The 17,338-nt window shown below is 37.5% G+C and overlaps 1 protein-coding gene across 7 annotated transcripts in view; it reads left to right on the forward strand.

Moving 5' to 3' along the window:
* The window catches only part of FYB1 (FYN binding protein 1), a 52,729-nt gene that overhangs the window by 16,943 nt on the left and 18,448 nt on the right, over nt 1-17,338 (forward strand). For 6 of the 7 annotated variants that reach the window (XM_027635385.1, XM_027635390.1, XM_027635388.1 and 3 more), the window contains 4 exons: nt 420-1,551; nt 13,583-13,730; nt 15,381-15,430; nt 16,556-16,575. In XM_027635385.1, coding sequence (XP_027491186.1) covers nt 420-1,551; nt 13,583-13,730; nt 15,381-15,430; nt 16,556-16,575 — 1,350 coding nt within the window. The remainder of the gene's footprint in view (nt 1-419; nt 1,552-13,582; nt 13,731-15,380; nt 15,431-16,555; nt 16,576-17,338) is intronic. The other variant, XM_027635386.1, reaches the window with a different exon arrangement.

The raw sequence follows: 17,338 nt of genomic DNA on the forward strand, positions 1-17,338 counted from the left end.
AAAGACTTGGCAGGAATAACCCTAATATGGTACATTACCCAGGTCCTAGTACAATCTGTACTTCTCACCACAGACACTCAAATTTTTAGGTATGCATTAATTTTAAAGTAGTATTTTTTTACATTTATTATATGTCCAATTCCCAATTCCAGATATAAACAGAAATTATAATAAGCCCAAAAGGAGCTACATGGGCACTCTCTAAAGGCAGTGCCTGAATGAATATTTTAAAAGATTGTATCATCAAGGTAAGGACATAACAAAATGCTCAGCTTCTCTTAACTCTACAGGAAGATGTGCCAGCCAATCAGCAGTACCACAAGCCTCAGACCAGGAAACTCTTTAAAGTACAGTACGTGTGAACATTGTAACAGGACTTTCTCATTGCTGCTTTGTTTTTCTCTTCTTTGTGCTTGTAGCGTAGGAAGTCACATTTGAGGTTACTCATGGAAAAATTTGAGAAGGGTAGCGAAGACAGAGAGGATGATCCTGCTCAACGTCAACCCTTCAAAATCCCAAGAGAAGAAATTCCTGAAGGATTACAACAGGAAAGGAAAGCAGCATTTGAGAAACTAGCAAGTCAAGGAAATGTAATGTGTACTCCAGGACCCAGTACCTCTCATGAAACTGTTAATCCTAAGCCTCTCCTGGCAGTCAAGCCTTCAACTGATGACAAAAGAGAGTATGATCCAAAGCCATCACATTTGAACCCAGTGGCACAAAGGTTTGGTGTTCATCTTCAGCCAACTAACAGAGAAAATTATGGAAAAACTGAATGCACTAAATTCCCCATCATAACCTGTGACTTGGCAAAAGGAGACCCAAAGCCTCTATGTCCAAAACCTGCAAGGAACAAGTTCCCCAGCTCTGCTCCTCCTGATAAAGAAGAAAATACTCTGGGAGCAAAACCAAATTCAGATTTGGCATCACAGAAGAGTGAGGCAAAACCAGCAGTTCCAAACGTAACAAGAATTACGAAAAAGTTAATGTCTGCAGCACAGGAAAATGCACCCAAGCCTTCTCTCTTTAAAAAACCTTGTTTTAACATTGGGGTCTCTAACAATTCAGACACTTCTAATAAATGTGGTTCTGTTCAAAGCAGTCTATCAGGCCCTAGAACAAATACACACTTACTTAAGAAAGTAAAGGAAATGAGTGAAAATAACTCAGCTGTAGAAGCTGCAGGCAGTCATCTTCCTAAAATATCTCTGAAGCCTGCTGGCCACTCGCAGTGCTTATTTCAAGCCACCTCAAAAAACGTGGAGGAAGAGACTGAAGAAAAGGGAATGAGTGTTACCAAGACCACCATTGCCAAGAAAGTCAACCAGGAAGGATCAGATTCTTCTCCTAAGTTTCATAAAATCAATACAGCACTTGGTGCAGAAAGGTCATCAGATGAATCACGAGAGAAAGAGGATGGACACAGGAGTTCAAGACGCCCCAGGCAAAGGGTTTGGGGCCCAGTGGTCAAGATGGCCCTGAACCCACCAAAGCCCAACAGACCCCCACATGTGGAACTACGAGGATACCAGAAGAGCGCCCCAAAAAAGAGTAAGTCCACTCTCTTCTTTCTTTCTTGAGTGTTGGCTTCTTGAAGCATTTAGTACCATGTTAATTTCAGATGGAATCCCCTCTTCTGTTCAGAAATAACATGGCACTTGTGCATCAGACAACCCCTTAAAACTTTAACTTATTCTTGTGTACAATTTATGTTTCCGTACAGGACAGAAATTAAAATTATGTTTTCTATTCTCCAGCGATAAAAAGCAGGATGAATGCTTTCTGTATTTGGTTTATTTGTGTCAGGGAACATATTCTCAACAGACATTTAAGTCCTGATTTCCTATAAATGAGATGTTGATGTCCTGTTCTTGACAGTAACTTCATGGCCACAGGGCCATCAAAATATTATATATATAATATTGCATATATTAAATCATAATCTGTAGTAACCACACTTTTTTTTCCCTTTTTGCCTTTCACAATGACTAATCACAGCAAGAGTCTAGAATGTGATGTATTTTAAAGTTTGTGACCCTGGAATTTGATGCATTTTAAATTTTGTTTATAAAATTGAACACTATACAAAATGACAGAATTAAATGTTCTTACATGGAACTGCAATGATTTTATACCCAGATCTGAATTTGGACTCCAAAAGCATCTCCCAGACTTAGCATTTTCTGTTGGGTTTGGATGACTTCAGTAATGTGGCAGCTAGTAGTACCTGAGGATCTGTCTCATTATTTTTTTGAAGAACCAAGTCTCTGAACTGTATGATGGCCCTAATATTAAGGCTTGTCACTAGCTTTCTGTAACATTTGAGATGGTCTTGCATCTGACAAGAATGTCTGTAAATACATTTGAAATATCTGACAGGACACAAATCCATGTGAAAAAAAAAAAGAAATTGCTGTGACTCCATTTCTGCAAAGACTACTGCTTCAACAAACTCCGTTCACTGCATGAGAGAAGCTCAACAACAGTAGAAGCTGTTTCTGAGGCACTCAAAATATGCCTTTGAAAAGCTCACATAAAAATGTAGATTTCTGAAGTCAGATCCACATGTTCACTGTGACCTCCTTGAAGGAAAGACCTATTTGCAGAGATTCCAAATGCCTTTGATTCTCCCCTAGATCACCTGTATTTCAAACTTTTGGGTTAGGGTTTTTCCTCAACAGCTTTTAGTCACTCTTTGACAGTGCCAGCTGACAAATTTCTAAGTTTTATAGTAGCTGAAGGAGGCTCTCTGTTTTTCTCTTCTAGCAACAGGTGTTCACAACTATGAATATGTAAGAAATACTGATTGCATTTAAAAATCAAAGTTTTAAATTGTATGGTGGACAGGGAACATCCCCCTCAGTGCATGAGAGAAATAAGAACTGAAATAAAAAATTATTACTGTGTTACATTTTTATGGGATTTTCTTTTTTTTTCATTTTTTTTCTTTTTTTTTTTCCCCTTAATGCACTGCTGTCTGTGTTGAGCACAGGAAGAAAAGAATATATTCTATCCCTATATATATATTTTTTAGGTCACATAATTTTAACCTGTTGTGTCCTATGTCTAACTGTGTACAGTTAGACACATTTCACCTCTGTTAGTTTGCCTTAACCATTTCTCTTAGATTTCATTCAACAGATCAAACTTTGATTCTTAAATTTTTGTTGCAGTTAGTGGGAAAGGGAGATGCCCGACGGTGTGATTTAGAGCTCTAAAGTAGCTGACAGTGGATGCTCTGAGTAACTCCATGCTGTGCATGTGCAGTACATCAGGTACATTCATGTAATTTTGTAGATACATAGTTTGCCCTTGTACTTTCTGTATCTAGAATACAGTATGGGTTGTGCTTCAGCAGTTCTGAATACATATAAGGCTGGTTTTCCTGAGACAGAAGATATGAAAAAGCTCGGAGTTGTCTTTCTCTACAGACAAAAAACCTTCCTAAAAACACAGAGTCTGCATGCAACTATATATTGTATTACCATTAATTCCACTCAGAAATTAGGAACATATCAGTAGCAAAAAAATGTACTTTCTTGTCAGCTGCCATATTCTGGTTTTTACCTGTTAGCCTATAGTTGAGGAAATCCAAGATCAGGCCAAGATCCTCAAATGGTGCAAATTTGTGTATCTCTTTAAAAGAAATATACCAATATACAATGTCAATATAGAAAGGCAGAATTTTCAGCCAATTACACCAGCAAATATTCTGATTAAATAAAAACAGAAAGAGCTTTGCTGGCTAATATTTTAAGAAGTCCTGAAAAAGGCTGGTAACAAAAAATGACAATTTATGTTTTAAAAAATACATTTTATGGTTTAAGTAATTAATAGAGGAATTATTTTATTTGTTTGCCTGTTTGCTCTTTATTCAATTTTTTTCCTGATTTCCATTCAGTTATAGACACAAAGCATTTTTTTCAACTTCTTTTTAAAACTGAGGGTTAGAAATATTTCTCCTGTGCATTTTAAATTAACACTATGAGCAGGGCTGTAAGAATAATACCAGAACTTTTGCTAGAAGTGGGGTCTCCAGTTGTCACTAACCAAGAGTTAGTGCAGCCATTAGATTGGATGAGTCACACTGGGTACTAAGGATGGAGCTGCCCAGCATGGTGGCACGGGTTGTTTTCCAAACGTTACAAAATGCACACCCAACTAAGTAGAACAAAAGAATCAGACATGGTCTTCTCTATCTCACAGTCACAGGCTCAGGACAAGACTGAAAGATTTAGAAGCCACATTAGTGAGAAGCTGTTCATAGAGACCCTGAACTTCAGCCTTCCCCCACAGAGCTGGCATGAAGACCCTGATGTTCTTTAATTATCTTTAATTAATGCAGCTCATTTCTTTGTGGCCAGAAGTCTGCATAGAACAGTTCTGGTGGACAGCCCAGGGGACCTAGAGTGAATCCTGAACAAATTCCTTTTCAGATCAACAGTTATTCACTGTTGCTGTATTTCTTAGAACATAAGTAACAAAATCTACCTGCTTTGCAAGAGCAGTTAAACTGAAATGTATTCTCTTTTTCTTTTTAACTGTCATTTCAAGAATCAAAGTAACGTCAGGAAGACACCGCCCCCACAGAACAAAGTCTTCCCGCTCATTACTGTGTCCTGATAAACAGCAACTTGCCATAGTTGCTTAATTTGGCACCATGATTCAGGTGCTGAATAAAAGAAGAATAAGCAAATGCAAATAGTTTTCCCATGCAACAAAGCTTTCTGAGATCTAACCTTCAGATCTTTTGGTCTGTATTAGGGCAAAGGTTAGGCTTTGTGTTGTCGTTTGAGAAGAGAAAACCTTTGCACATGGTGGTGGTTACATTTGTGTTAGGGGTATGTGCCTGCACAGCAGAAAACCTTGTACTGCCTGATTTAAAATAGGACTTTGAATTCTGCTTTCTCAGAAGTATCAGTTCACCCCCTTTTCTTTGTTTGTTCTCCTTTCCCAGGAAAGCTGTTTTAATGGGTTTTATACATAAGTATTCACTGTGCATGAAGTAACATTAAATGTTAGATGCTGAAGAACGTACCTTTGGCGCAGCAGTCTTAGTCGCACGTGGGAGAAGAATTTAAACCATCCACCACGTCTGCTTGAAAACTCAGGGATGCTAGTTTGGTGTTGGCATTGTTGTGGATTAGAAATTTTCACCTAGTCCTGAATAAAACTTGTGTAGATAACAAAAGGCCTTTTTGAGGAAAGTTTGACTACTGATGTGTTACCATTTTTCAGTCAAGTCAGTCTTTAAGAAATTCCTGTCTGGACCTGTGAACGCATGACAGGCTGGTAAATTCCTCTGTTATGTCCCATTACAGCAATTTTCCCTGAAAGGAGATCATATTTACGTCAGCTAAGAATCAATAATTCTGAACCACACATGTGCTCTCTAGTTCAGAAAATAATACCAACTGTACTCTTTTATAATAAACATCTGAGATCTTAGGAAAAAGAAGAGAAGTAAAGTCATTTTGCTGTCAGCTTTCCATGTGGGGTCACAACCATACTGTTGCTTCCAGAGGAGAACCCCATCTGGGCTGACCCCAGTGGGATCATACATGTACTGGTGAAGTCAGTTGGAGGCTGAGAACCCCTTGTGCTCCACACATCCCTGAACAACTGGTGAACCATCAACACTGGGGCTTCAGCTAGGGAGAATATTTTGAGCTGTATGGTGACCAATAAAAGGATGCTCTGCACAGAATTTAGGAGGAAAAAAAAGAGATATGTAAGAAAATTCTCACTATTTATATTTTGGGTTATGTATGTGCAGTTCTTGTTGAGGTTCTGTTCTGTGATGGACTGTATACCCACACAGTGACATGACTCTTTCAGTTGGGTAAGACAATCAGAGAGAAAGGAGGAATTTGAGGTGCATTGTCATAGTTATCACAACACTCTTTTGGCAAAGTAATTAACAATAAAGCCCCACTCCCAAAGACAGTAAGTGTCTTAACTGTCTTTGCAAAGTTGTTTAGAACAAGTCTGTTGCTGTTCTTACTTGATGGTAAGATGATACAGCAGCTTCCAAAGTTATAAATAACTGAGGATTTTTATTTTTTTTTTAATCACTTGGTGTCATGGCTATTTACTGCAGAATTTGGATTTATATCTTAGAAGATTTTTCTTTTCATACCTCAGTGCCACACTGAATAAAGTTATGCAACAACTCAGTATTAAGGTGTAAGGGGATAAAAGAGAATTGTAACTCGAGCAAACCCTCTGCTTCTAAGATAGATGAAACTAGAAATAGGTGATGATATCTGATGACACTGTTCAGGGTGGGGTGGCAGTCACTGTATGTAATGATGTGATGCCAGTGATTGCATAGATGAACTGCAACATGCCATAAAACCCTGTATGGCTCAAGAAAGTGTCAAAATTATGATCAGAATAGCATGATAATTATGTGTCTGGATTTTGTTATATATAGATTAAATGTTGAATTTTAAGCAATATCAAAAATGTACTGGAGTTAGACTATTCATGAGAATTTGAAGATCTGCAAGGCTTTTTACGTATTGTATTATTACATTTCATGATGTTGATGTCTACTTTTATTGGTCCCCCATATATTTAACTAAAAACTATAGAAGTGATAATCACATAGATCTACTGAGAACTTAACTTTCCTGGATCTGCTTGAAAACAACTACAAAATCTGGAGAAGCATTTGTTTGTAGTTTTTAGCAATTCAGCATTCCTCTAAGGACATTCCTTTTTCTCCTTCTCTGAGAGAACCCAAACCGTTCCTGTTTCAACAGCATTATTCTGAGAAACAGTACACCTTTGACAAATAGCAGAGTCAATCTTTAAAGTTCCTAGAACTGATGAGTGATGCTCATCTGGAATATAGTCAAAGTTGTGCGTTTATCATGAAAGTCAGACTGCAGCATATGAAATCCCACACAATGTACATGGTTTAGTACAAGTGCAATGACATCACCTGTGTGGGCCCCACTCCAAAGCAGTCATCTTGCTCATGAGATTGGTATAAGGTCAGTTTCATTCCTTCCTCATTTCAGTATTGTTTCTTTGGCCATCTTTCAATAATTCAACCTGTAAGTTCCACAAGACCTGTTGAATTAAATTTCTCTCAGTCTTTTAGCTCACATCTTCATTCTCCAGCTATAATTACATGCACCGTAACTACAGAATATGCATGTAAGACCAAATTTTTCAGTGAGCAAGACAGAAAATTTTTCAGAATTTTTAAGAGGTTCCACAAGAACATTAAAGCTATGGAGGAAACCCTGACACTAAAGTTTTTGAAGCATTACATTTAATTGGTCAAGGGTTTATCATCTAACTGTGCTAAAATATGTGGACAAAATTGTAAATTAAACTGCTAGTATGGCTTACAGAACTGAAAAAAATAAATCACTGCAATTTAAAAATTAATTCAGCCATCCTGATAGAAATATACATGAGACAGTTATTTATCTGCCCAAGGAAACAGATAAACTTAATATACATTATAGATGAGGAATGAAGGAAACCAACACTGAGTGTTTCTTTGCAGGTGATTTTCTGAGGGCAACTTGCTGGTTTTGTGCATTAGGAAGGAAAAGTACACAAAAAACATTGCAAATTGATATTTAAATTCATTTTCCTTGATTATTTCCTTTAATGTACTGAAATTTGTCTTTGAGCTGAAAGTCCTAACTGTTCAAATAATATTTCCTTAGCAGCTCACAGATGTAAAACCTATGCAGTATGCATAATGTTTGAATTTGAAAAAATAGGTATTATACTGGAGCAAGCACTTTTATCTTTTTATTTTCTAGACCTATTTTGGTCCACAGAAAGAATCACTTTTAATGAATCTTCATCATTCGGTTGCATTACATGGGTGCAAAAGTTAATAAGTTGAGTAGTTAAGATAGTCATCTAAATACTTCATTATAGAAAATATATAAACAAATAAAAATAGTAGTTCATGATACTTTATACATAGAAAACTTTCAGTCATTCCTGAAAGTTTTAATTATTAAATGTTAAAATAAATATTCACTATTAATAGAGCTAAACAAAATACCAAGCATTTCATAGCAAAGCTGCTAGGAAGACTTTGAAATAGTATCCTAAAAGGTTCATTTTAATAATGAACATTCCTGAAGTCATTAGTTTCCACTTGAAACTGAACCCTCCCAAAATGTGTCCATTTGGAACAATGATGTTCCTTGTTTGCAGATGCTGAAGAGAAAACCTGCAAACCTCTAGTATCTGAATGCAAGACTTTGTTGCCTTGGATTTTTTATGAAAATGATGTTTTATATACCATGTATGATGTAATTATTTTTCAGATTGAAAAATTGGTTTATGAAATTATAATTTTGTTAGTTTGGGAAATAGATAGTCATATTTCAAGTAAAATTCTACCTTTTCATCATTCTACACAATTTTTTTGCCCTCTCTTTCAAATATAAATGAGTTATGAAATATTTTAAATTATTACTATCTTACATGTCATCTGTTCCAATTGCTTTTTTCTTGCATATGAAATGATACCATGCAATGTAAAATTGACTGGCTCAGGTTAATACTTCTTATTAAAAGCAGAAGTAATCATTAAAGCTTTTTATCAGACAATGAAAAGTTTCAACTCTAGTTCAATTGAGAATTAATTCTTCATGTTCCCCTTTACATAAGAATAGGCGTCTGTGTAGGATTACACATCTGTAATTTGAAATCACTTATGCCAGCCGGCACTGCCCAGATGAAGCTTTACAAATATCTAACCTCATATTTAGACACAATAAGGCTCAGTACTGCAAACTTTACATACTGAAGGACTTTGGAGAGCAATAATCACAAACTTTCTATGGTCTTTGTTTTGCATGAGCAGCGTCGCAAATGAACTTTGTGTCTCTGTTGTCACGGTATGTCTGTCAACAGTATAATCAAAAGCACTGAGCTTCAGCAGTGTTTTACGTTTACCTGCTCACTTTGAGCAGCTCCCAAGCAACATAACTGTGAAACCTGAAACCATGGCTTGTATCTAAACGAAAATGCAGTTAGGGAAGCAGAGCAGAGCACAGCTCTCTGCACATTACGAATTAGGTAGGAAGTGGGTGATCAGCTGCTGCAGATGTTGTTGTAGGTTCTTAGCAAACCCTCTGTAAAACCCAGAAAACTTCCCAGATCTTGAATGTAGAAGTGGTGAAATGTTTTGCAGTAAGACTGAAAAACATGTTGTGTTTGCAGTGTAGCTCAAAAGTGTTTTGCATTACGGAACTGTGCTTCTTTCAAAATGTAAGATTGTTTACTGTGTAGCTGCTTCAAAAATCCTTAAGTTCTTTTTTACGAAAAATATAAAAATTCATTAAAAATTTTAAAATTCCAGGCATTTTTTTCCTGCAGAATTTTTGGAGTCTCCCTGTTGTACCTGATCATTGTCAGGTCTTCTTTAAGTTACTAAAAGAAGGAGTCAGCACCGCATCAGGAGCTCACTGCGTCAGGGGTCAAAGGGAATAAGCTTTCACCAAAGGCCATACTCTAGGCCAAAGGAAAAGTGGGGTAGTCTTCTTTTTAGGATGTGAAGTCAAGAAACAGTTTTCCACTTGTGTGTGCAAGAGAGTGTCTTGTTTCTTACATATGTCAATGCATTTAAGGTGAAGCAGATGCGATGAGAGTGAACTCGAAATGGAAGGTAGAGCAATATGCGTTGCTGTTTGGTTTTAGTTTTGTTTAAAAATTTCTAATTCAGTTTTGAGCCAGAAATTTCTGGGTTGAGGAAATTAACAGCTTAGATGCTACAGTCTGATACTTTAAACATCATTAAGAGTTCATTCTTTGCTGTTAAGTCTGGACTGCTTAGAGGCTGAAGGCCAGGCTATTGCATTAGGAAGAAAATGTGTTGCTGATAAAATCAATACAGCTATTCTGAGCTAACTGGGATTTCTAAGGCACTGTTGGCTTTGAGAGCAGGTACACATTGTTGCTGCAATTCAGCCAAGTATGAGAAAAATACAAATAGCTGAATCCAGATCACTCTCTGCTAGGATGGGATATTTTCCTGGTTCAAGGGAGATATCAAAATTAATATTTGCCACTATTGTCAGGTAAAACCTTTCTGCCAAATAACCACATTTCATTGCAATACAAATTTGATTGATCAGTAGAGATTGTATCATCAGTGAATGGATGTTGAACTGCAGGTGTGAGTGCTAAAAAATGTGGCTTTTTTTCTTCTACTCTTTCTGTTCTGGTCAGGTTGATAATTGGTTATTCATCTTCATCTGCATCTCTTTATTCAGTGCAGTACAGAATGTGAAAAGTTCAGTCCTAAGAAGAGGGGAGAGGCTATTTGGAAGCTGAGGTGTTAGTGGTCAAAGCTACCATACAGTGATCATCCCTAGCACTGTTTCCTGTGATGAGAATGCTTTAGGTGCATGTGAAGCCAGAATGTAGTTTCAGTTTGAATTCTTGATCTAAGTGTCTGCAGCTGACTGCAGTTCCACTACCTGCACAGAGCCTTTCCGGGTTTTCAGAGTTCCAAGTGTCCCAGACACAAAAAAACCCAAACCAAACCAAAGAAACAAAAAACCCCCAAACTGGAATCAAAATTAAATGCTCCACTAAAATAGGAAAAAACACACTATTGAAATTTTATGATAGCTTTGGCTTATCAGGCCTGATTATAACAGCGTTTTTATACAGCTTGCCACTTTCCTACCTAACTCATCCTGCTATTTCCAGTATTCGAAGTAAAGCATTTTACACCTACATCAGTCTCAGTCATAAGTGTGGCTAATTACAACTTTAAAGGCAGAGAAGAGTCCATTCTAATAGTTAGACAATAAAGAGCGTTATTTCCATTATTATGATGATCATTTAGTTACTGTTAGATTCCAATGTACATAAAAAAGTACAGATCACTCAGCCCTTATACTTAAAAATAAGCACTAAATCTAAAATGCATGTGGTGTCCTTTCCTGGCTCAGTTTCCTATTGCCTGGATTTAGCTTCCAAGGCGTATCAGATCAGAGAAGTGTTATGCACTGAGACTTGGGTAGAATTTTTACCTTAGTCCTACAGACTAATCACAATGAAGTAACACAATATGATGACATAATGCTTTTATGCATGTTGTACATATACACAACACTCCATAAGGGCAACAGAAATCTAACCACAGAAAAACTATATAGGATACCCTGTTAAAACACAAAAATAAATTTGAGAGTATATTAATACCAATTTACATGACTTTTATGGAAAGAAAAAAAAAAAAGAAAAAACAAAGTAAAAAAACCCTTCTTTCTGGTTGCCTTCTTTGGCTAGAATCTAGAACTCAGCTGCAGATATATGTTTAAATAGTCAGTGCTATTCATCTTTATAAGGGGTTTCAGAACAATAAGAGGTCACAGGTGATGAAACCTGTGGATGAATAAAGCCTGTGAAGAGTTAAATGCTACCACATCATCGTATGAGACCCAGATACAAGATCACAATCATGTGTAACCTTGGCTCATTTAAGCAAAGTTTGCCTTTATTCAAATGCAAGCATATGTGTTGAATGAAGAAATGTGTTCCTTAACAAAAACACAAAAGAATCCACCTGTTTAATCAGCAGTGTTGGGGCTATTAGTACTTTGCTATTTAAGTAATGAAGGAATTTACAGGTTTCAAATTCACTCTTGTTGATATGTATGTTGGCAGGTTGGTCTATCCAGCCAGGAAGCAAAATTTCTCCATATATTTTTGAGTTCTTTGGTAATAAGTAGACAAACTGTCAAGGCTTGATAATTTCACTTTGATTTCCACATGAGACATGAGAGATCCTTCTGAAAGTTACCAATTTCCCTTTTCTTGTCTATCCCAAAGACAGAATTTCAGACATCTCAGCAGCTAAAAAAAGGTCTTCCAGTAGTTTTTGTAACTTTATGTCTTGATATTAAACATTACTAAGTATTTGTTGTTGTTCTGTGTTTAAGGCAATTTTTTCCAGTGGTGTGAACATTTTCCTTCTTGACAAGATTTTAATTTCCACTATACAGATGTGAACTTAAAGAAAATCTCCAGAAGAGAAGGGGGTTTCTTTTCACTTGTAGTTTGTGTTAACTTAACTCTGAATTTCCTTTTTCTTGCTGTTCTCTTCTTCCTTGGATTTTGTTGAGCTTCCCCCCATGTGACTGGTGACAATTCTTTTTGGGTAGCTTTTAATCCACTAGTGATGATTCAGAAAAAATTCTAGGTTTAATATCATGACATCCAAACAGTGATTGAATTTGATTGTGTTGAATAAATTCTCTTGACATGAACTCTCAAAGCAATGGTTACTATGGTTTGTTTGTGACTTGTACATGGAGCATGAACTCAGTCCAGCACATATGAACACCAGCTCACTCAAGAAATTATGGCTTCTCTGCCTGGTGCACAGCATCATCATTTTTTTAAGACTACACCTGTCTGTTGAGATAGCTTCTGTGCAGATTCTTAAACTGCCACTTTTCTAGTGGAGGTTTGCTAGAAAATTATGTCCAGCCTTGTAAAACTTTCATTAAATACATATTTGAAGATGTTCGGGGACCTGTATATCTTTTAATAAATGCCAAAATATCATTTTATCTCTCATCCTTTCCCTTAAAACTCTGAGCAAGAAAAAGTCATCAAGACTGCATGAGTACTCACATGAAATTCTGCAGCTGTTTTTTCCAAGTACACTGTGGAATTATATTACAATTTAGTTTCAAAGTGGGGGACTTCCTGAGGTGCAGGTTGATGGAGAACCTCTGTCCGCTGCCTCTGTACAATCCTAAACATCCACTGGTCAGATTTTGTGAGCAATACATCTGTTCTAGAGCAAGCGGCCGTCACAAGTATAGAGGCCATGTTGATGAGAACACAGCTGTGCTGGGCAGGGTACATCTCCAGGATGAAGGACCTCTGCCTCCCCAAGATCTTGCTTTATGGTGAACTTGCCACTGGCTGCTGCAAGAGAGGAGCCCTGAAGAAAAGATACAAGGACTCCCTGAAACAAGATCTCAGCCTTGACCATATTGATCACCATAACTGGTCTACTCTGGCCTCAAATCGGGAGGCCTGGAGACATGCCATCTATAACACTGCTATCTCCTTTGAGAACACACGCAGGATCACTCTCGAGGAGAAAAGGCAACGCAGAAAGAACCGTGTTTTGCAGAATATACCATCTAAGGAGTCTTTCTGCTGTGCCTTTTGCAATTGGATATGTCTGTCACGTATTGGCCTCACAAGTCACCAACATACCTGTAAAAAATGTGGATAGAGCCTTCCCAAATCTTCATTCGCGAAGCCCAGCCATGATGATGGTGATGATGATGATGATGAGTTTCAAAGCACAGGTACTTGTATATACTGGATGGCCTGTGAAGTTTTTTCATCTTGTTCATGTCTTGGCAAAGACATTTTCAAGACCTTGTGCAGGCAGTACATTCTTCTATGTAGAGCCTCTTCCTCCCCACTCTGGTAAGATAATGCAATAGAGATTTATAAGAAACATGTGTTCAGTACTGATATTTTACCCAATACTACATGTAAAACAGCAAGGTTCTGTCCTCAGCTTGATACATCAGTCTGTTCTTCTTTATTTCAACAGCTAAAGGTTTGAAACTGACAGCAGCTTCCTCAGCAGCATCTGCCCCACAGTTTCCACCTCCTCCACCAATCTCTTACCCAGCCCTGCAGGTTAAGGTAGCTCCCAGTCTGCCTCCCAGAAACATCAAGCCCAGCTCTGAAACAAGGTAAGTGAACGTAAATCTCAAGGTCTTTATTATTTCACCTTTTTCTAACTGTTACTTTGCTCATGCAGCTGCAGATGAATACTACAGGAGTCCCAGGTTTCTGGGGGAGTGAAGTCTTACTACTTTCCTTGTCTTGCCCTGGCCTTGTCCTGTCTGGAATTTGTTTTTATTAGTTTGAACACTTCATCTATTCAGTTGTTTCCCTGAATTGCCTTAGCTATAAGAACACTTTTTTTGCCCTGTTGGGGGGGACGGTGGGGAGAAGGGAATAGACTGAGTTTTTATTTCAAACCTGTTGAAAGACTTCATACATGGGTAGAAAATCAGTTGCAATAAATAACTGAAGGTTTACCCTGCATTTTTCTGGGGTAAGAGAGCAAGGACAGTTATGTCTATGAGTCGATAGCCCAGGAAGTAGCTTTGCAAACCAGAGGAACTGAGCTCAACCCTGGTTGTGAAAATGTACCGCGAACACAACATGGCCTTATGTGATAACTCTGAGAAGCCTCTGTCAATACAGGGCTTCCTTCTTAATCCTTCTTTGAAGACTTGCATACAAAAGTGGAACCTCTGGTGAAAAAGAGTTATAAGTACTTTAATCCTGTGTCAAAACTGACTGGAATCAAGCTGAGCCTGAATAAGGAGATGCTCTCTGGCCAGCAGTTACTGCAAAGGGCAGCAAACAACAGACAGGGAGAGTTGGAGAGGCGTGTGCCAACACAGGACTGTGTGTCAGTGTGGCCAGAGTGACAGCATCGCTGCAGTCTCAAGGCCATGGCACCTGCAACAGCCATCCTGGGTATCCTCATCTTCACCTTTAGTGACCTGCTAAATTTACCTCCAGATGGCCCTTCTGGTCTTCCGTTCCTGTGTGCCCTCTGGGGTCTCTCCCCCACTGAAAACTTGTGCCTGGGTGCTGACACCTGTGCTTTCACCTGTCTCTGTGCTTTTGCTATGAGGCCAATTTTAGAACATCCCATTCTGCTTCAAAGTCCATTCTTTGATTACCCTTCTTGGATGATCACTATCAGCCCTAATTCTCTTTCAGCTGTTACAAGACATATTAAAGTTAAAAACCCCTGATATTACTAGTTATATTCTCAATTTCTTGCTTCTCTCAGCTGGACAGCACTTTTAAATCTAACATCAGAGACCTTTTACCTGGCCTAACCTTACACTACTGCTTCTCTTGTCCCTTGTTTAGACTTTAAGCCCTGCAAGTCAAGGAGTAGTCTCAGAACTATATTTAACATTGAGCAAAAGTCTGGCGTTGTGCTTGTGTATTGTGTAAGAAGCCTGCACCTGCAAGGATAGTTTAAAAGCCCAATATATTTTTTTCATTCAGTCAGTCCACCTGCTGACTGTATTTTTCATACCATACTCATCTTCATGGTATCTGAGTGCCTTTGGCTTATTTTGACCTTATATTCTCAAGATCAAGGTGTCCCCATCTGAAACACCGAGCCACAATCAGGAAGAATAATTTAAAGAATCTTTTTTCTACTAAGTAGGATATAGAGCTCAATAGACTGTCCAGCCATTGCATAAAATAGATGGAAAAAGGAGCAGGACAATGGTGGATGAAAATATAAATATAAAATATAAAACCGCCTTCATAGGTTTCACATGTCTACTTTTTCATACTTACAGAAATCCAGAAAATGAAGAAAATTATGATGATGTGGAATTTGTTTCACAGGGTAAGATGCATACATTTTAATCAGTGGCAACTATGAGAAGCTGCAAGAAAGTTGTATTTATAAGATAAGCAAAAGAATATTGTTTTCTATGTGTGATTTGTGTAACTAATTATACTGGTTCTGTAGTTTCATGAGTGAAGATAGTTGTCTCACAACAGTAACTGTTCTACTGTTCTATGATTAATATGACAGACTTTCAGGAACTGCTATAAATAACTTCCCTCTTACCTCCCTCCCTCCCTCCTTTCTTTTTTTTTTTTCATTAGAAATATACCAGGACTGTAAATTACCAGATTTTTTAAATCTGAACCAAAATGAATACTGTTCTTTCAGAGCTGAAGTTGTGTGGTCTGGTGAAGGAGGCACTGGTTTATACTTGCTAAAAAAAAAGTAAAAATTGTTGACTGTGCTTTTAATGTTGTTTTGTGGTCTGCCTCAATTAGAGGCAGTGAGCCGCTATGTTGTACCAGGAGCAGCAGAGAAGCAGATTGTGACATAAAGAATTTCAATCTGCCCTCTGATCTCTCTTTGGGGGGACTCAGTCTGTGCCAGGCACAGGGTGCATCATTTAGTGTGCTGGCCATCCCTGACGGACAGCAATGCAGACTGTGGAGCTGAAACTGAGCTAACTCCCTGCAAACTAAGGAGGAAGCAGGAAAGTCACAGAGCCTCTTCTCCTGCAGCCCAGGGCAGACACTGCCTTAGCCAAAGGGCCTTTGGCCTCCTTATTCAGCTGTGGGCCTGGTGTAAAAAAGTTCTTTGAGATCTGTTTGGATTTCTTAGGTTTTTAACCATGACTTTCTCATATAAATATGCATTTTTGTAAACAAATAGCATAGGTAAATATTTCAATGTCATTAAAGAATCTTTAAAACAAATTTTCCACTTTTAAAATACAGAGTTAAATATGCTGTTTGTAGATATTTTTATTTTAGAGTGCACTGTAAAACCAATTCGGAAGAATTCTGATTTTTGCATTCATAACCTCATTAAAAACCTGGAGTCTGCACATACTTCTGATTAATATCACTTGTATTATTAGCGGTTTAAAACAGTTAATGCTACAATTAATTGTTTTGTGTACAAGAAAAAATAAATACCCTTTTTTTATTTTTTCTCCTATAGGTCATGGAAGTACACAGGGGGTAAGTGCTATCCTCCAAGATAAACCTATCATTTTTAGCAAAAAACTTCCAAATTTATTAAAACCTCTTAAATAAATTAGAAAATAAATTGCAGAAATGATCCAGTATATTGACAGTAATTTGTAGAAGCACTTACTTATTGTGAAGGACAGAAATAAATTCAGGTAAGCAGAATAAACCAGAACTAATTTTCAAAGCTGGCTAGACAAGAAAAATTGATTAAAAAAAAAAAAAAAAAAAAAAAAGAGGCAAAAGTACACCTTCTAATACCACTGACATTTCATTTCGCTACAATTTTCCAGAAACAAGGATCCTGCTGCATTCTAGTAATAGAATATTTCAGTTAATATTTCAGTTAAGCACAGTTTTATATTGGTATGCTTAAGTACCTGGTTGTAGGAAGACTAAAACTGTCTCTTGGACCCTAATCTTAGCCTCATTTAGATCATTAACATTCCAGTTTAAATAGTGCAAACTCTGACACCTTCATCATAGCAGTGCAACCAACAGCATGGATGCAGATTTTCCAGGACTAACGTTGTAATTAAAATGTCCCCTTTGGATTAAATAGTGCGCTAGTGTGATTCTAACAATCCAGGACTTCATAGCTGTGGTATTGTAAAAACAAAGGCAGGGGGAAAAAGAATAGTGGGATTGTATAATATAGTAACTTGTTTTGGGAAGATTAAAGGAATTTGTGTTTGCATTTTGCTAGAAATGTATTTTATATAGTTTATATGAAGCTTACCTAGCAGGCTCAGTT

The sequence above is a fragment of the Corapipo altera genome, unplaced genomic scaffold (assembly GCF_003945725.1).
Source record: "Corapipo altera isolate COAL_440 unplaced genomic scaffold, ASM394572v1 61411, whole genome shotgun sequence".
NCBI classification, from domain to species: Eukaryota; Metazoa; Chordata; class Aves; order Passeriformes; family Pipridae; genus Corapipo; species Corapipo altera.